Here is a 20,836-nt window from a genome sequence, read left to right on the forward strand (position 1 = left end):
AAACGACAGCTCGGAGAGCATTGAGGCCGGGACGACCAAAGATTGCATTGTAGACGGATGGCGCCTTCACCACCAAGAAATTCACCAGAGCCCTGGATTGCTTCGGATATTGACCCGCGGCCACAGTCAAAGTTACCATTCCTTCCGTCGGAACGGCGTCACCGGTAAACCCTACCAAGGGGGAGCAAATCGACCTCAGATGACCGTCAAGAGTGGACATTCTTGAAAAGGCATCGTAGAACAAGATGTCGGCCGAACTTCCGTTGTCGACAAGAATGCGACGGACGTCGTAATTTGCTATATTCAAAGAAACCACGACTACATCATTATGAGGGAATTGGACTCCCTGGGTGTCTTCTTCGGTAAAGGTTATGGGTTCTTCAACCTTTTGCCGCTTGGGGAATACAGCCGGTATGTTGGTTGCCTCCTGCCGGGATCCCCCCGAAATGGTGTTGACAGAATCCGATAGAGGCCGATCGTCCGGCCACTCATTGCCGGCGACCATAGCCGGAGGTAGTTGTGCGAATGCCTCACGAGAAGGCATCAGATGAGGAAAGGAGGAGTGGGTGCTGGAGGAGACGGTCGGAGGCAGCTCCGTTGAGCGCTCCTTTAAGAACAAGGGAACTGCGAAGACACGCAGACCCTTCCTCTAGCACCAATCCTGTTGGTGCAAAAATCCGCTTGAGCCGGAGAAGCTGGAGTCGAGGAAGTCGCGGTAGCCGCCGGGACCTGCAAAGGAAGTCTAAACCGGAGGTGGGGTTGCTCCGGCAAGACCCTCCGACGCTCAAGTCAGTTCTCTGCCTCAACAAGAATGGAGTGCTCGAACGAAGAATTTAGCAGAGTTTTAGGTAAAAACTAGAGCTTAGAGAATAACATATCTGGGTCCCCCTTTTTATAGGCGGAGGAGGTAACGGATCGATGGTGACGTTTGTAACCGCCTGTCAGTGCACCGTTCGGGGTTAGGAGGGGTCTGTTATAAGGAGTAGTGGAGTGGGACCGTGGCCATTACTATGGCCTGCCACGTGGAGCCTGTTGTAGGTAGTGGAGCGGCGTCCGTTGCCGCCAATTGCCAGGGAGTAGTGGAGTCACGCAGCACCCGCCGCAGGGAGTGGAGCAGAATCATGGCCGTTAATACAGCCTGTCAGGGAGTAATGGGGTCGCGTAGGGTCCGCCGCAGGGAGTGGAGCAGGATCATGGCCGTTAAAACAGCCTGTCAGGGAGTAATGGGGTCGCGTAGGGTCCGCCGCAGGGAGTGGAGCAGGATCATGGCCGTTATTGTGGCCTGGGAGTGCAGATCCATCGGCTGAAGCTCGGCAGTGGTCGCAGCTGATGACGGAGTTCGGCTCCCGTAGGAGTCCGGACGGAGTCCTCTCGGAGTTGAAATCACGGGCGGAGCCCGGCTCCCGTAGGGATCCGGGCGGAGTCCCCTGCAACTAAAGTCAGGTGCAAAGTTCGGCTCCCGTGGGAGTCCGGACGGATCTTACCGGCAATCGAAGTTAGCGACGGAGCCCGGCTCTCGTGGGAGTCCGGGCGGAGTCCCCCTTGCGGTCGAAGTTGTCGGCGGAGTCCGGCTCCCGTAGGAGTCCGGACGAAGTCTGTCTGCAGTCATTGGAGTCGAGGGCGAAGCCCGGCTCCCGTAGGAGCCCGGGCGGAGTCTTCCTGCAATTAAAGTCAAAGGTGAGGTCCGACTCCCGTAGGAGTCCGGACGGGGCTTACCAGCAGTTGATGTTGAGGACGGAGCCCGGCTCCCGTAGGAGTCCGGGCGGAGTCTACTTGTGGTCGAAGTTGTCGGCGGAGTCCGGACGAAGTCTGTCTGCAGTCGTTGGAGTCGAGGGCGAAGCCCGGCTCCCGTAGGAGCCCGGGCGGAGTCTTCCTGCAATTAAAGTCAAAGGCGAGGTCCGGCTCCCATAGGAGTCCGGACGGGGCTTACCAGCAGTTGATGTTGAGGATGGAGCCCGGCTTCCGTAGGAGTCCGGGTGGAGTCAACTTGCGGTCGAAGTTGTCGACGGAGTCTGACTCCCGTAGGAGTCCGAACGAAGTCTGTCTGCAGTCATTGGAGTCGAGGGCGAAGCCCGGCTCCCGTAGGAGCCCGGGCGGAGTCTTCCTGCAATTAAAGTCAAAGGCGAGGTCCGGCTCCCGTAGGAGTCCGGACGGGGCTTACCAGCAGTTGATATTGAGGACGGAGCCCGGCTCCCGTAGGAGTCCGGGCGGAGTCTACTTGCGGTCGAAGTTGTCAGCGGAGTCCGGCTCCCGTAGGAGTCCGGACGAAGTCTGTCTGCAGTCGTTGGAGTCGAGGGCGAAGTCCGGCTCCCGTAGGAGCTCGGGCGGAGTCTTCCTGCAATTAAAGTCAAAGGCGAGGTCCGGCTCTCGTAGGAGTCCGGACGGGGCTTACCAGCAGTTGATGTTGAGGATGGAGCCCGGCTCCCGTAGGAGTCCGGGCGGAGTCTACTTGCGGTCGAAGTTGTCGGCGGAGTCCGGCTCCCGTAGGAGTCCGGACGAAGTCTGTCTGCAGTCGTTGGAGTCGAGGGCGAAGCCCAGCTCCCGTAGGAGCCCGTGCGGAGTCTTCCTGCAATTAAAGTCAAAGACGAGGTCCGGCTCCCGTAGGAGTCCGAACAGGGCTTACCAGCAGTTGATGTTGAGGACGGAGCCCGGCTCCCGTAGGAGTCCAGGCGGAGTCTACTTGCGGTCGAAGTTGTCGGCGGAGTCCGGCTCCCGTAGGAGTTCGGACGAAGTCTGTCTGCAGCCGTTGGAGCCGAGGGCGAAGCCCGGCTTTTGTAGGAGTCCGGACGGAGTCTCCCTTTGAGGTCGGCATCGTGGGCGGAGTCGTTGATTCTGTTGAGGACTTCGGCTGGGGGTATTTTATACCCAACAACAACTATACACAATAACAACTATACATAAGATTTGACAATTATACACGAGATTTGACAACTAATTTATTTGATAACTATAAATAGAAATAATCTGACAATTACAACCTACAGACAGCTCATACCAATACTTCCCCTCAAGTAGGAGCATAGATATTTATCATGCCCAACTTGTCAATTATATCATGGAATATCTTTCCTGAAACAGCTTTTGTGAGAATATCAGCCAACTGACTTTCTGACTTGATGAATGAAAAATGTATAATCTTTTGATCTAACTTTTTCTTGATGAAATGACGATCAACTTCAACATATTTGGTATGGTCATGTTGTATAGGATTTTGTGCAATTTCTATAGCAGCCTTATTATCACAATAAAGATTCATAGGTGTTGCATATTCAATCCCCAAGTCTTTTAAAATACTTCTAATCCATAATAATTCACATACACTATGAGCCATACCTTGAAATTCGGCTTCTGCACTTGATCTTGCCACAATTTTCTGTTTCTTACTTTCCAAGTAGCAAAATTACCCTCCACAAAAGTAAAATAGCTAGATGTGGATCTTCTGGTTATTTGATCACCTGCCCAATCAGCATCCGTATATCCTTCAATATTAGAACCACCATTTTTTGAGAATAATAAACCTTTGCCCGGAGCACCTGTCAAGTATCTCAAGATTCTGTATACTGCATTCATGTGTTCTTCACTTGGTGCATGTATGAATTGGCTTACGATGCTTACCGCATAAGCTATATTCGGTCTTGTGTGTGATAAATAAATTAGTCTCCCAACCAGCCTTTGATAGCGAGCCATGTCTGTTGGAACTTGATCTGAAAAAATTCCAAGTCTATGATTCATTTGTATGGGTGTTTCGACTGGTTTGCAAGCAAGCATTTCAATTTCAGTCAAAAGATCTAGCATATATTTCCGATGCGAAAGAAAAATTCCTCGTTTTGATCTTGCTATTTCAATTCTCAAAAAATATTTAAGTTGTCCCAGATCCTTCATCTCGAACTCAGCAACCAAATATTTCTGTAACAACTTCATTTCACACAGATCATCTCCTGTCAAGACCATATCATCAACATATATGATTAGAGCGTTACCTTCCCTTCTTTGTGTTTTATAAACAAGGTATGATCTGAATTACTCTATTTATAACCAAATGACTTCATTGCAGAAGAGAACCTCCCAAACCAAGCTCTAGGTGACTGCTTAAGCCCATACAAAGATTTCTTCAATTTACAAACTTCATTTTTTCCTGAAGAACTATGTTTAATTCCAGGTGGCAGCTCCATATAGACTTCCTCCTCTAAATCCCCATTTAAAAAAGTATTTTTAACATTAAATTGTTGCAAAGGCCAATCTTGATTTGCTGCTATAGATATGAGAATGCAAATTGTGTTGAACTTAGCTACTGGTGCAAAAGTCTCTTGATAATCCACCCCATATTTTTGTGTGTACCCCTTCGCAACTAATCTTGCTTTATATCTATCAATGCTTCTATCTGTTTTGACTTTCACGATGAACACCCATCTACATCTGATCGTCTTCTTTCCTTTGGGTAATGAAACAAGTTCCCAATTAGAATTCTTTTGTAAAGCCTCCATCTCTTCATTCATCGCTTTTGTCCATTTTGGATCTGCCAATGCATCCTGCACACTACTAGGAATAAATACTTTGGATAATTGATTAACAGTAAGTGCATATGATTTAGACAATCTATGAGTAGAGACATAATTGCTAATTGGATATTTAACATTGGCTTTAGGATCGGGTTCATACTGTTTCTTTGGGACACCCTTATTTGATCTTTGTGGGTATCTTGGAGCAAAATTTTCAAGAGAAACATTTGTTTCAAGAAACTCATTAGACATGGGACTCGATATTGGACTAAAGATTACCTGAGGAGAAGAATTCTGGATATTTTGGGTTGATTCGTCAGTTAATGGTGTTAACATGAGCAACTCCGCAGCCATTGGTGATTGTGATTTATCTTCGGAAGGAACTACCTTCTCATTCTCAATTACAAAAATATTATCAAAATTTTGTGGATTACTTGTCCCAAACTTTTCATTCACTTTTTTCAATTCAAAAAACTCATCTCCTCTATTGCTTTCTTGTAACATGCTCTCTTCACTAAAGTTCTCTCCCTGAAGAGATGGTGTAAAAACTTTTCCTGAATAGTAAGGTTCTGACTCACGAAAAAAGGTATCCAAGGTCATATGTAACTTCCGATCTTGAGGATCATAGCACCGATATTCCTTCTAAAAATCTAAATAGCCAACAAATACACATTGTTTTGCACATGGATCAAGTTTATTTTGCAAAGTCTTGAAAATGTGAACATATACCGTACAACCAAAGACTCTTGGTTCAAGATTCGGGAGATGAGGAATTGAAAAAAAAGATTGCATCTTTTGTTGAGGGCTTTGAAAACCTATCACTCGAGAAGGTATCCGATTGATGAGATAAATGGCAGACTTCATAGCTTCTCCCCAGTAGAACCGTGGCATGTTCATGCCAAAAAGGGAGGCACGAACCACCTCCATTATCTGCCTATTCTTCCTCTCTGCCTAGCCATTCTGTTGCAGAGTATAAGTACAAGAAGTATTATGTCGAATCCCATGTTGGCTAAAAAAATTTTCAAATGAAGTATCGACAAACTTCATTGCATTGTCAGATTGCAAAACACAAATCTGCCTCTGATACTGAGTGCCCACCATACTATGAAATTTTTAAAATGCTACACAAACATCACTTTTTTTGTGAAGTAAAGACACCCAAGTTATCTTAGTGCACTCATCAATAAATGTAACAAAATAACGAGCTTTAGAAATTAAAGAATTTTTTGCAGGACCCCAAACATCAGAGTGTATAACCACAAATGGTTCTGAACATTTATTCAAACTTGGTAAATAAGAAATACGATGGTTTTTGGCCAATTCACAAATATCACAGTGAAAATCTGAAGTATTAAAATTTGAAAAAATATGAAGTTGTAATTTTTTGAGATATCCAAAAGAAAGATGTCCCAATCTTCGGTGCCATAACCATACAGTTGCTCGATCTTTTTTTTCACTACTAGTATGATATGCATGACTGAATTTCTGTCCTCCATTCTCTATTAGTTCTAAGTAATAGAGTTTTCTCTGTTTAACACCATAACCAAGAATCTTCCTGGTCTGAATATCCTGAAAGACACAAAAAGAGGCCAAAAAGTTACAGTACAAGCAAGAGAGGAGGTTATTTGACTAACAGACAAGAGGTTATATTCAAAAGATGGAACGACTAGAACTGTATTCAGTGTGAGAGTACTAGCAAAGTGACAGATCCTTCTCCAATAATAGATGAGGTACTACCATTAGCAGTAGATAAAATAGATTGGAAAGATGGACGAATAGATTGTAATTGACCAGAGTCTCTAGTCATATGATCAGATGCACCTGTATCAATAATTCAAGTACTATTCTTAGAAGTTGTAGAGAATATATTTGCCTTACCACCAATACCTGGGTGAGCAATGTTTGCTGTGGGCTGTGATTTCTTCTCCATATTTGATCGGGCTTCCTCCATAGAAGTCACCATAGCCTTCTTTGCAATCTTCTTTCTTGGTCTTTTCAAAAAATCCCACCACTTAGGATAGCCAATGATTTCATAACATCGCTGTTTCGAATGACTTGTTTCACCACAATGACTACATACAAGATTGTTAAATTTTTCACCATAATGGCGGATCCGATTCTTTGTCGAGCCAAATGATAATCCTTGTCGAGTTTGGTTGGCTAGCATAACCGAATTCTCAGAGATTGGCCGTGAGCCTCCCATTGTCTGTCTTTGTTGATATTCTCTCCTCACATAGGTATATGTACTTTTCAAATCAAGTTTTAGCTCTTTTCGTAAGATTTCTTCACGAACTTGATCAAACTCAGAGTCGAGTCCACTTAGAAAGATATGAACTCGAAGCCTAGCCATCGCAGAATGCAGCTGGATCACTCCTTCAACTGTTCCTTCCTGAAAGGTAGTCCTTTGATCAATTTTCTGGACAATAGCAATAAGCTCATTATAGTATGTTGACAATGGTCTACCATTTTGTGGAAAGACGAATAAATCGTTGTATCAGTGTTGGGCTCATTGAGTTAATAAGCCAGCTTTTCACTCTATGATTTTCGGTAATCCATGCTCCATAATTGGGATCTTTGGGTGCAGACTTTTTCATTTCTCCAGTAAGATATCCAGCTTTGTTGCGAGCGCCAATACGTATCTCTATAAGCTGAGACCATAATTGATAACTTGTCTCATCCAGTACGATATTGGTAGGAAAAGTAGAATTATTTTGGTGGATGATGATAGACGGTGTTGAGTTATTTGTTGTAGCTGGGATAATGGGATTGAAATCAGCCATTTAGTTTCAGATGGAGAAGAAAAGATGGAGATGGAGATTGAAGAGATGGAGATGGAGAACATAAGGATAGGGATTTTTGTGTAGAGGCTTGGGGATTTTCGATTCGATTCGGATTGAGCAGTTCTTTCAAGATTAGAATTGCTCTGATACCATATCAAACAATAGTAAATAAATATTTTTCTATTATTTTCTCTTTCAAATTGAAGCCAATATATAGATACAATTACATCATAGTAATAGGAAACAATCCTATTCTAAGGAAACTAAATATTCCTATACACAAGATTTGACAACTATACACAATGACAACTATACATAAGATTTGACAACTATACATGAGATTTGACAACTAATTTATTTGACAACTATACACAAAATTTGACAACCAATAGAAATAATCTGACAATTACAACCTACAGACAGCTCATGCCAACATAAATAAATTAAGTCACCCACTTAAAAGAATTTCAAGGCATATGTTTTTTATATTCAAAAAAACAAACCTTGGTATCATGAGAATGTTTGCATTATATCTTAGCATAAACATTTAAATTACCTAAATTAAGAAGAACGGTATTATGAAAAGTTTCATGCAATAAAATCTAGAGAATTGTGTATGCGGTGTGACTAACCAGCAAAGTTAAAATTACTCTTTTATGCAATTTTGTTCATCAACTACTTGCTATAGTATAAACTCAAGTCAAATAACTCACCAATTTCCAAGCCTAACAGATACAAGATACTCATTTGACGATACAACTTGATCCAACCAACTTATGTAGTACCATGATTCTTCTTATTCAAGAATCAATAGATCAAAATTATAGTCTCGAGCCGCTGGCGGAAAACTTAGCCTAAACCAACTCAGTCAAAGTTGACGAGATCCAAATAGCTTGAGCTGAGACGAACCATACCATATATCCAAATCCGTATCCATTTGACACATAAACACGTTTACCAGGCCCCGGAGGGAGCAGGTTGGAGTGGTCTCGTGTCACAACTAGTAACTATGTCACAGTAGGTAACACAAGTGAAGAACTGGCCTTGACGGCGATGTTGGATCCCGTCAAACGATGGACCACGTCTCCCACGTTGACCGAGTTCTTGACCGCAACCGAGAAGTAGGTCGAGGACGCCTCCGTCTCCGCCATAAATTCCTTAATCCGACCCCCAGACGATACTGTTTGGTTCTTGACACCAAATTCCATGGAAACCACCTCGCTGCTCGACACATCACACATTCTTACAATTTCTGCCATCACGTCGAGACATGAATACAAAATGATTGAAACAAACAGGAGAAAGAGAAAAACTAACAGCAGGATCATCCTTTTTCATTAGTAGCCTTCTGACCTGGCAACACGCCAAAATCTGGTCCCAACGGCAAATATCCTTCCCTGACTCTGTCTTCATGATGCCCACCAAGATGATCCTAAACTTTGACCAATCAGAGAACAGCAAGCTATCCAGAAAGGCTGATTGCTGTAGTTCCAGAACTTTCAATGCGTCTTCCTTCCTTCTCCGCGGACAAGTTCAAAAGAATCCCAGAAAGTCTCTCCTTCTCTCTCTTTTTTTTTTTTCTTTTTTTTTTCCTTTCTTTCACTTCAGTAGTTATATCATATTATTATTAAGGACTCCATTATTTCAATGACTGGCGTTTATATATCTCTTGTGCTTTTCCCATTGTCCACAATGGCTCCTCCCTCTTTATCCATCTAGGCCTTGCACAGCCAACAAAAGTCTCCATTTCTCCACACAAAAAGAACACCCGACCTCCAATTAATCCTCCACAAATTAAGCCATGTACTCCTCTGAGCCACCGACAGGTGGGGCTTCGCCAAGACAAGAGCTCCGAGGAGCCCGGCCGCCCCGTCTCAAGGTTCGAAAGGACCCATACAAGATTAAGAAGGCTCCTGTGGCGCCGCCTTCTCCCCGGCCTACTGCGCCGCCTCCTCAGCATCGGCCACCAGTCATAATTTACACCGTCTCGCCCAAGGTCATCCACACCACCCCTAACGAGTTCATGTCGCTGGTGCAACGCCTCACTGGTGCTGCCTCGTCTTCCTCCACTGCCAATGCTGCTGCTTGCTCGTCTTCTAATGTTAATACTGTTGGAGAAACAGCGTCCTCCACTGCTCGTTTGGATACAGTCGAGAAGAGAGCACACACAACCGATGAGGAGGGGCCGAGGAAGAGTGGAGAGGATGTATTCGATCAACTAGGAATTGATGTTGGGGCGTCTAGCTTCTTCTCATCCTCGATGGAACCAAATTCTCTTAACCTCTTGCATGAACCCAACCCGGCTTTCGATGGAAACAGAAATTTTATGGAGAATAATACCTTCTTGGCTAGTCCTGCTGAAACTTCTACTGGTGGTTACTGGGACCCCTTCAACCATTACCAGGACTTTGATCAGTTTGATCCATAGATAGGAGCACAGAGAAACAAAGACTGAAGAAAGAGATGGTTGGAATATGGCTAATGGTGGGATATGAATGAAGAAGACCAGACTCAGATCTTTCCTTTTTCTTTTTGGTCTTTTTCTCCGGTGGGCCGTCTGACTTATACTCCTCATCATGGTGACATCATGTCGACAAACCAACCTAAGCTTGTTAATTATCTCTTTGATAGAGTTAGCTATGTCCGTAACAAGAATCACACCATTAGGTTAAGCTCAGAGGATGAACAGTCGTTGGCACACTCTAATCACCAGAGTATAATTTTATTGTTTTCCTATTTATTTGATATAACCATTCTTTTTTTTATTATTATTATGCAGCCAAATGTTCATTCGTTCCAATCTCCAATATTATGCCTCCTCAGATGCATGGTTGGGTGCACACACGAGTGCACGTCTATTGAGCACATGCGTGTGCATGGCTGCATGTCCCCCTTTTTTGCTTGCGCACGTGTTTTAATTAGAAAACTCTAGCTAACTTGTTCGACAATACGCTCGACTCAAGAATAAAAAAATCTCTCAAAAAAAAAAACTTAAGAATAAAAAATTAAAAAGTTATTAAAAAAGTTGATGCTTAAATACTTTTACGCATTAAATTAACCAAAATGTGGAGTCGCTATTTTTGTGTTTGAGATCTATTGGGCAACCTGCCGGCAGCTTTTGATGGTTAGCTTTTCTGAATACTAGTTTTATAAACAACAAATCTATGTGCATGAGAGCAGATCTATGAATATCTTGGAAGTTGATCTTGTCTGGAAGGAATGAGATGATGGCTTCACAATAAGAGACTCGTTTTCCTCTGAAAGATGAGTTTCATATAGCTTGTAGTTGATTTTGCCAACAATTAACACTATTTCATAGTTGTTTGACATCATCTAGCAAACCGATCCGAGAAAATTTTCAAACTCAATTTATTATTTTCCTGATCATTGTCGCTAGACAGAGTCTAAGTTAGCAACCAAACTTGGGATTATATATTTAGTCGTACACGCAAATAGATAAGCATCCACATAGACAAGACGCATACAATTGTTTATCTCATGTAGAATAGATAGTCAAGTTGTTGGTGTGGTCCCTCCTCATCTGGGACCCACATCATTTAAAATAAAAAAATATGGTAGTTTTCTTTGCACAAACCCCTTTCCCTTCTTGGAGTGCAGAAACATCGTCAGCGAGAAAAACAGCAGGACAACAGGGATGAAGAAAAAAAATCTAAGATCATTGCCCTATTTTGTTGGATGATCAAAGAGTTGATTATATTCTGATTTTTGCTAAAATTTTAGTATATTATTTCCAGCACTGAGAGATATAAATTGAATGGTTTGGATCATTGAAAACCCTTTTCTATTGGATATTTCAAGCATCCAAATTTGATGAAACCATTCCTTTATTTTGTTGTTTATTGTTGAAATCTATCTTATTAGTGATGGATATTTTTATTGTGAAAGTCAAGATTCAATCTTGATGATATTTGTATGGCCTATATATAGTTGAACTAAAAAGGATTTATTGCAATCTCATTACTTTAAATATATAGTAAAAGATTTTGGCTGAACTACATCTCATGATTTTTCTCTTAACATCAAAGGATTTTTCATGTTAAAAATTATGGTGTCTTTTGTTTACATAGATTGCTTGATTATGTTGCTTGTTAATTATTCAGATAATTAAATTGTAGAAACTTTTTTTGTTTAATGAATTATAGTGATATCTCATTTAATTGAACAAAGAGAGAAAAGAAGTTTGTTGTATATATTATTATATTTCTTGAATGCAATTTCCAACAAAGTGGTATCAAAGTAATTAAGGTTGCTAGTATCTGAATTTTTTTTATGTTGATTAAATAAAAGAACATAAGGTTGACGGTATGATTAAACCCATATCTTCCAATTATTCAATCCCAAAGCCTCAAATGAAAATTTTACTATTTTACAAATACTTATATGGTCTTATCAAAAGAGATAGTGCATGCCAAACTAGGTGATAAAATTCAGCAAGAGTGAAAGAAAATAAATAAGAAGACAACTTTAGTATATTGTTGCTGTCGAGGTGGTCGATAGATAACACTATTTTTCATTATGTTGCTATTGAGGCTAATGCCTATTAGTTTATACAAGAAATTGGAACCTTTACAAGCAAAAGACTATACCGAAAGGACCTATTACAATCTTAAATAGTGGAAGATTTTAGATGGATTAGATTCCATGATTTTTCCCTTCGCATCAAAAGGTTTTCCAAGTTGACTAGAAAGGACCTATTATAATCTCAAATAGTGGAAGATTTTAGATGGACTAGATTTCATGATTTTTCCCTTTGCATCAAATGGTTTTCCACATTAAAAATTATGTGTCTCTTGTACATGGATTGTTTGATTATTTTTTGTTAACTACTTATGCAAATTGTAAAGATTATTGTTGCTCGGTGTATTATAGTGATATCTCATTTAATTGCACAATGAGGAAAAAAAATTATAGTATTATTATTTCTTGATTGTATTTTTTCAACAAAATTATATTAGAGTAAGGTTACCATTGGTTGAAGTTTTTTTTGTTGATTAAATGGTAGAACATATGGATGGCAGGGTGGCAGTGTGGTTAAATTCTTCTAGTTATTCAATTTGGAAACTTCAAATGGAAAATTTGCTATTTTGTAAAGAATTATATGATTCTATTGAAGGAGATAGTGTCAAACCAAGTGACAAAATTTAATAAAAATAAAAGAAAATGAATAGGAAGATAGTTGAGTTAATCAGGCAATGAATAAATGACAGTATTTTTCATCATATTGCCAATAAGATTAATTATAGTTTATGAAAGAAATTGAAGTGTATCTATAAATAGAGAACTACATAAAATAAGGTATTCATGATTAGAAAATTTATGAATATGAAGTATAAAGAGAAAAATTTAATGGTCGAGCATTTGAATAATTTTCAAGATGTGATAAATCAGTTAGCTATTATGAAAATAATATTAGATGATGAGTAACGAATGTTATTATTACTTAGTTTCTTATCTGACAGTTAGAAAACTTTAGTTGTATCACTCAATAATCAACTCTTAATAGTGTGATAACATCAAGAATGGTAAAAGATAATATGCTTAACGAGGAAACCAGAAGAAAAAAAATAGAATGTGATTTTGATCATAGGAGTAATATTAAAAAACTTACAAAATTCTAACAACCGTGACAGGGAGAAGGTCCAAATTCAAAAAAGTGATAAAATTTTTGGATAATTATGTATAATCCAATAGAATCATAGGAGCAAAGGCCAGACCAATCCTATGTTCATAAAATTCCTAGAAATAGTTTTGGAGTAGGATGGCCCAAATTCTATAGGCAAAAAGAAAAGAGACCTCATTATTTTTTTTTTTTCTTGCTGCAGATATAGGCTATGAAAGGCTAATCCTTATATTTTGAAATAATAAAAATTTTGCTTCCAATACTATAGCTCCAATAGGATTTTTCAAATATGTTCTAAGGGTATCTTAGAATTACAAAAATTTTCACCAGAGAAGAATGTCATTTTTATATAATTTTAAGATAAGATAAATGATGGCATCTGTGGTGCATACCTGGAAGTTGGATGAAGGATGAGGATGTGTCACTCATATATTGGATTGGTATCTTGGGACCAATTATTAGTGAACTTTATACCTAACCTTAGGGCACATGACGGTCAAGTCAGAGAGGTGACCGGGCAACAGTAAAATGAAGACAGAGAGCTCAATCGAGAGAGAGAGAGAGAGAGGAGCAAGCCTGTGGTTTCGAAGTCGAGAATGGAGGTCCCTTGCACTGTTGCCTTCTCCGATTTATATAGTGGAGCATGGTATGGCGCCGCCATTAATGGCACGGACAATTGAGGAATTGTCAACTCACTGTAGACTGTCAGAATCGCCGTAAAAGTATCATATCACCGTGGGGCTGTCAAATCACTAGGGTTGACAATGCCCTAGGCGGGATAATGCCCCTAGGTGGCAGTGCCGCATGTTGCTGTCAGGACTGACAAGCTCTGGCGGCTGTACGGCGATCGGAGGAGTCGACCGACCCTGGGTCGGTGGCCAGCTGTGTGGCGTCGAGTGGAGATTCGGGCCCCTTTGTTGGTCAGCGAGTCTTACGTGAGTCGGCCATCAGACTTCCAGGTTCAGTCGGTCGGAAAAAGTATGCCCGACCGACACATCCTCAGTCGGTTAAGGGTCGTGAATTGGCTGGTGATGGCGTTCGTCGGTCGATCGCTCCGGCCGTCGGTCGGTCGGTCGGTCCCTCCGGCCGTCGGTCGGTCGGTCGGTGGGTATTCTCCAACAGTTGCCCCCCTCCACTCCTGAGTCGGACGGTGAGCTGGCCGATGCATTTATTTGGGCAGCAACCCCGGGCGAAAAGGAGTGGATTCGTCGTATGCCAAATTTCGATCGTACCGCCGGTTGATACGATATCAGGCATCTCATGAATGCCGAGCGATTCGCTGGCGTCAGATATCTAGTCGGTGTCAGATGCCGGCAAGTCGGATCCCGATACCCTTGTGTCGGGTACCTGTACTGCGCCTCGTGATATACGGGGGTAAGCCGGATATCTTTCGGCCGACCGTAGCTCGGTCGGTGAGTCATGAATGTGACTGAGGTCGCATTGTGCGATAGACGGTGGCAAGCCGAATATCCTTCGACCGACCGTAGCTCGGTCGGGAGTCGCGACGTCGGTTGCGCAGGCATTCCGCCTTTCTTTGGTCGGGGCTCGATCGGCATATTAGCCGATGGTCTGGCCCGAAAGTTCGATCGTAGGAGGAGTGTCAACTCCCGTCAATATAGACGTATCGGTCCTCGTGAGAGTCCGATGTATCGTCGACCGTCGAAGGAGTGTCAACTCCCGTCAATATAAATATATCGGTCCTCGCAAGAGTCCGATGTGTCATCGACTGTCGAAGGAGTGTGACTCCCGTCAGTGTAGATATATCGGTCCTCGCAAGAGTCCGATGTATCGTCGACTGTCGAAGGAGTGTGACTCCCGTCAGTGTAGATATATCGGTCCTCGCAAGAGTCCGATGTGTCGTCGACTGTCGAAGGAGTGTGACTCCCGTCAATATAAATATATCGGTCCTCACAAGAGTCCGATGTGTCGTCGACTGTCAAAGGAGTGTGACTCCCGTCAGTATAGATATATCGGTCCTCACAAGAGTCCGATGTGTCGTCGACTGTCGAAGGAGTGTGACTCCCGTCAATATAAATATATCGGTCCTCGTAAGGGTCCGATGTTTCGTCGACTGTCGAAGGAGTGTGACTCCCATCAATATAAATATATCGGTCCTCGTAAGGGTCCGATGTTTCATCGATCGTCGAAGGAGTGTCAACTCCCGTCAATATAAATATATCGGTCCTCGCAAGAGTCCGATGTGTCGTCGACTGTCGAAGGAGTGTGACTCCCGTCAGTGTAGATATATCGGTCCTCGCAAGAGTCCGATGTGTCGTCGCCTGACGAAGGAGTGTGACTCCCGTCAGTGTAGATATATCGGTCCTCGCAAGAGTCCGATGTGTCGTCGACTGTCGAAGGAGTGTGACTCCCGTCAGTGTAGATATATCGGTCCTCGCAAGAGTCCGATGTGTCGTCGACTGTTGAAGGAGTGTGACTCCCGTCAGTGTAGATATATCGGTCCTCGCAAGAGTCCGATGTGTCGTCGACGATGGTGCGGTCGGTCTCAGGCGGACACCGAGCCCGAGTCGGTGCGTCGGGGCTCAACCATGGTGAGCGTCGATCGTCAGTCGGAGAATTAAACTCCGATATTTCAAACTGGATTCGCATTCCCAATGAACAAGTACAAAGTTTATTGGTGATACAACTTCAGGTTGTCGGCGTTTCATGTTCGGGGAATGGGTTTCCCTTCCAGAGTCTTCAGTCGGTAGAGGGCCGTCGGTCGGCCACAGGTTGAGTCGGTGGGTTTCTTCGAAATTTACCGAGATAACCCCGGCGGATGAGAGCTTCGATCTCATCCTTAAGCTGGATACATTGCTCGGTATTGTGGCCGTGGCCCCGGTAGAATCGACAGTACTTCCATCGGTCGAGGCCTTTTGCCTTCAGAGGCGGAGGCCGTCGTAGGTACTCTTCCCCCTCGATCTCCATCAAAATCTGCGCACGGGGGGCAGAGAGAGGGGTGTAGGAATCATACCTGGGGCGTGTCGGCCTCGGAGTCTGCCGCTGGGGCGACTTTTGGTTCTGTCGTGGCGTCGAGACCCGACTATCGGTCGGGGGCCTGCTGGGTTCGGCGGGTTCCCGACCCTTCCTCCGCTTCTCCATCGGGCCTCTGGGTTCGGCCAAGCATCGATCGGAAGCTCCTTCATCCGCGCGCATGTACTTGTATGCGCGCTCCAGCAGCTCGGTGTACGTCCGAGGGAGGGTCTTGTCCAAAGAGTAGGTAAATCGGGACGTTCTCAGCCCCCGTTTCATGGCTGAGAGAGCCATGTCTTCGTTGAGATCCCGGACCTCAAGCGTGGCCGTGTTGAATCGCGCCACGAAGTGTCGGAGCGTCTCGTTTTCTTCCTGCTTGAGGGAGAAAAGGCTGTCCGACGTTCGCGACGGCCTCCTGCTGGTGCCGAAGTGAGCCACGAAAGAGTGCTCGAGCTGTCCGAAGGAGTGGATACTTCCCGATCGAAGACCGGAGTACCAGGCCCTGGCAGCCTTGCGGAGTGTGGCAGGGAAGCCGATGCAAAAGAGAGCGTCGGTTGCCCCTTGGATCATCATGAGAGCTTTGTAGCTCTCAAGGTGATCGATTGGGTTGGTGGAGCCGTCGTATGGCTCCACGTGCGGCATCTTGAACCGACTGGGGATCGGTTCATCGAGAACTAGTCGGGAGAGAGGTTGGGCGGTTTAGAAGTCGACGTCGTTCGAAGACTTCTGGCCGTCCACCTGCAACTGCGCAAGCCGACGGTCGATTTCCTCGAACCTGCGCTCATAGTCGTCCGTCCATCGGTGCTGAGAGACCCCAGGGGTGGAGTCTCCGGAAGATTCCGAGAGGGAGGCGGATGGTGTTCGCGGTCGCTTCTCCTTCCTCGCCCGTTCCAGCAGGGAAGGAGAGAGCTGCTGGGACTGTCGGTCATCGCGCCATGGCCGTCCCTCCTCCTCTCCGTGGGAGCGCTGTTGCGGGCGCTCGCACGGAGGCGACGGGGATCGGCGCGGGCGTCGGCGGCTGCTCCTGGAGGGCATCGGACGGGCCGCCGGTTGTTGCTGGAGGCTCTTGACCGCGTTCGTCAGTACAGTCATCTGCCGTACGATGGCCGCGATCTGCGCCTCCGTGGTCACCGCGGGGTGTGGAGAGCTGGGCTCCGCCGCTGAGGGTGGCGGGGAGGCCTCTTCCCGGCGGGAAGAGCGCCTCGCCGACCCGGTGACCCTCGATCGCTGGGCTCTTATCTTCGTCATCAGTATCTCCCGCTTGGGGAGGCTTGGTGCCATATAGCTTGCTTGCCCCTACCTGGCGCGCCAATCTGTTGCGGCCAATCCCCTCGTCGTCTGGTCGTCGGGAACGAGCGCCTGCAAAAAGGGAAGTCCACACTGACCGGAGGCTGCTCCGGCGGGGACCCTCCGACGGTCAAGTCAGAGAGGTGACCGGGCAACAGTAAAATGAAGACAGAGAGCTCAATCGAGAGAGAGAGAGAGAGGAGCAAGCCTGTGGTTTCGAAGTCGAGAATGGAGGTCCCTTGCACTGTTGCCTTCCCCGATTTATATAGTGGAGCATGGTATGGCGCCGCCATTAATGGCGCGGATAATTGAGGAATTGTCAACTCACTGTAGACTGTCAGAATCGCCGTAAAAGTGTCATATCGCCGTGGGGCTGTCAAATCACTAGGGTTGACAATGTTCTAGGCGGGATAATGCCCCTAGGTGGCAGTGCCGCATGTTGCTGTCAGGACTGACAAGCTCTGGCTGCTGTACGGCAATCGGAGGAGTCGACCGATCCTGGATCGGTGGCCAGCTGTGTGGCGTCGGGTGGAGATTCGGACCCCTTTGTTGGTCAGCGAGTCTTACGTGAGTCGGCCATCAGACTTCCAGGTTCAGTCGGTCGGGAAAAGTATGCCCGATCGACACATCCTCAGTCGGTTAAGGGCCGTGAATTGGCTGGTGATGGCGTTCGTCGGTCGGTCGCTCCGGCCGTCGGTCGGTCGGTCGGTCCCTCCGGCCGTCGGTCGGTCGGTCGGTCCCTCCGGCCGTCGGTCGGTCGGTCGGTGGGTATTCTCCAACAAATCTCCATACTACTTTAGAGAATTTCCAATGGTAGAAAGTACACGGGTATCAATATATATCTTTTTGCTACACATTGCAAAACCCTGGTTCTTAAAAGGAGAGAAAAGAACATAAGAAGAAAGAAGGGAAATAATCACATATTTAGGCACTTTAAAACTGAATATGTTGTCAACCTTTTGCCGCACAAACTCAAAAGTGGCAGGTCATCCCAAGAACAGTCACTCTCTTTCTGTCTGAAATCTTGTGACCCGATCATTCTAGGAATGTGATCATAAGCTAGCATGGATACCACAATGCTTCTCTAGAGAGAGAGAGAGAAGCTCCTGAAGTTTGTGCCCAGAATAGAAGATTTCAGTGCTTTCAGAGGGAAGCTGCTGAAATCTAAAGCCCGGAAATGGAACGAACGAATGTGCCATCAAGAGCCCACCATAATGTGCTGTATATTTATTTGCTTGCCTCATTCTCGCTGTTGATGCCACCTTTCTTAAGGTGATCTCTGGCTCCTCAAGCCGATGGAGTTGTGGTTCTTTGAAGGGCCCGAAGGAGGAATAGGGATAGCCCTCGGCAAGAAGCTGAAGAGTTTGCCATCTGCTTGCTTCGCCCTCGCCGGCTTGACGTAGAAAGCTTGCATGTCCCCTGAGCCATGGCAACGTATGATCAAGAGAATAACAAGAAATACTAAAATCTGCCCTCTAGAGGGGTGGCACATTGGGCTAAAACAATAAACAAGGATTGGAGGAAGGAGTAGAAGGTGATGGGAGAGAAGAGGGAGAAATCTAGAGTTGTGCGAAGATGAAAAAGGGCAGCGAGGAGGAAGGAGAATGGATACACATAAATAAGAGCACTTTGGAGGTATTAAAGTATGAAGAACGGGGTGGTTATTATAAGTTCGATGGGACATGAGAGGCAGATGGTGAGGTGAGGACAAGGGAGAACACGGGTGGGAATAAAATGAAGGGTGGACTGGGATTTTGGCTTGGACTGGAGTTATAATGGGGGTTTGAACGTTTGAATACGTGGAGGGAGTAGGAAGGATCCATTGGAGGGTGGGGGAGGGAAATGGGATAAAGGTCATGGGAGACAGAAAAAAAAGGAAGTAAAAGGAAGGCAGCAACTGAGGAAGAGAGAAGAAAACAAAGGCAACGAGGCGAAAGCAAGGTTAAAGGGGAGCTGCGTTTTCTGGGTACTTGGGAGATCAGGGCTACAGGAATTAAATGGCCGAACAAGGAGTGGGGACTGTTGTACCAGACGCGGACCCGCCAACCCATGTCATGGATTTTTGTAATGGTCTTCTTTGTTGTGATGGGATCGATGCTCGCTCTTTCTCTCTCTCTCCACCCGTTTGCAAATTTGTGCAGATGTTACATGGAAATATGGAATTGGCAACGCACGTATGGTCAGTCTTGTATGATATTATCTGTATTTAGAAAAATTAAAAAATTTTCTTTATTTTTTTTTTTTCCGAGGGAAACTTTCTTTTGAGGGAATTTTTTTTATTTTTTTGTGGCTTATGATAGCTTATACACCTTGCAGCAGGATTTAAGTAAAATTAAAAAATTAAAAACTTTTATCATACAGTATAATATATAATTTTTTCAGTAACTAATGAATCTATATCCATACTAATTTTTATCTTTGATGGCCTCTTCATTTAAATTGAAAATATGAACATCAAAAAAGTTTATAAAATATTATCGAATTGAGAAGGTTTCTTAATAAAAAAATGATTGAAAAAATAAGTGATAATATTTTAAATTAAATTATATCCAGTATGATCTTTTTATCCTTATTCCATTATTTTGAATCCACGTAACAAATAAAATCTAATGATATTCTTTGTGAATCGAAGCTAAAATAGAAGTACAAGATATAAAAGCTTTTATTATAGAATACAAACATACAAACAACATAAATAGATCAACACCATAAAAAAATATTCAAGAAAATAAAATATTTATAATAACCTTTTTTCATATGAATATAAAATATAAAATCATTCTACTTTAATTTTTTCAATGTCAGTCCAATACTGAACCGGCCCCTAGCTAAATGGATAATATACCCAAATTGATTACTAATTTTTTGACCCATTCTATAGGATAACAGTAAACCTATGCAGCCCAAATGTCTTGACCAAATCAAGCCCATAAATAGATTATTTATTATTAAATCTCAAAAACCATCAGCAAATATAATCCATAATTTTAAATTTATTTTTTTAATAATTAATTTTTTAAATTAAATATGTATGTATGTGTGTGTATTAATTTCATAAAACCAAACGATCAACTTTATTTATTTCGATATTTTGATATTTTTCGAACCATATATAATAAATTTAAGTATTTCTATATGTTTCGATATAGAATCCTAAATTTAATATTAAAAATCAAAAAAATCATTTTTAATGAATTAGGATCATCTAATTAATACATTCCATTTTATTTTTTAAATTTTTTAATAATTTTTTCATTTGTATATAATAAATCAAGATATTTTATATATTTATACATAAATTCTTAAAATTTATCTAAAAAAATTATGTTAAAATACAACATATAGACCTAAAAATGTAATGGGCCAATCTTGCATCTAATGCTACAATGGGATCAGTGAGGGAAGTTAAATGATTTTTTTCAGATATTCGATCTATTTTAAATTTTATTAAGATCCATTAAGCAATATTCTATAATATTTAAAATTAATTTAAAATTAAAATTTATTCTCATGAATCAAAATTAACCACATTATTAAGAGGATGAGAGGATTCAACCCCTAAATCTTTGGATAATATTCAGCTGCTCCAACCCTCCCACCCGATTGAGACTCCTAAGAACAGAAAAAGGAAAGGAGATATCCAATGCAAAACCCCAAGC

General features: G+C 43.3%; 1 protein-coding gene across 1 annotated transcript; it reads left to right on the forward strand.

Annotated features, from left to right (window-relative positions):
• The first annotated feature begins 8,003 nt into the window (after nucleotides 1-8,003).
• On the forward strand, nucleotides 8,004-10,048 carry LOC140851058 (uncharacterized). The gene has a single exon (XM_073242446.1). The coding sequence runs from the start codon at nucleotides 9,081-9,083 to the stop codon at nucleotides 9,705-9,707; it is 627 nt and encodes a 208-aa protein (XP_073098547.1). The 5' UTR covers nucleotides 8,004-9,080; the 3' UTR covers nucleotides 9,708-10,048.
• The last annotated feature ends 10,788 nt before the right edge of the window (nucleotides 10,049-20,836 follow it).

The sequence above is a fragment of the Elaeis guineensis genome, chromosome 8 (genome assembly GCF_000442705.2).
Source record: "Elaeis guineensis isolate ETL-2024a chromosome 8, EG11, whole genome shotgun sequence".
In the NCBI taxonomy this organism is placed as follows: domain Eukaryota; kingdom Viridiplantae; phylum Streptophyta; class Magnoliopsida; order Arecales; family Arecaceae; genus Elaeis; species Elaeis guineensis.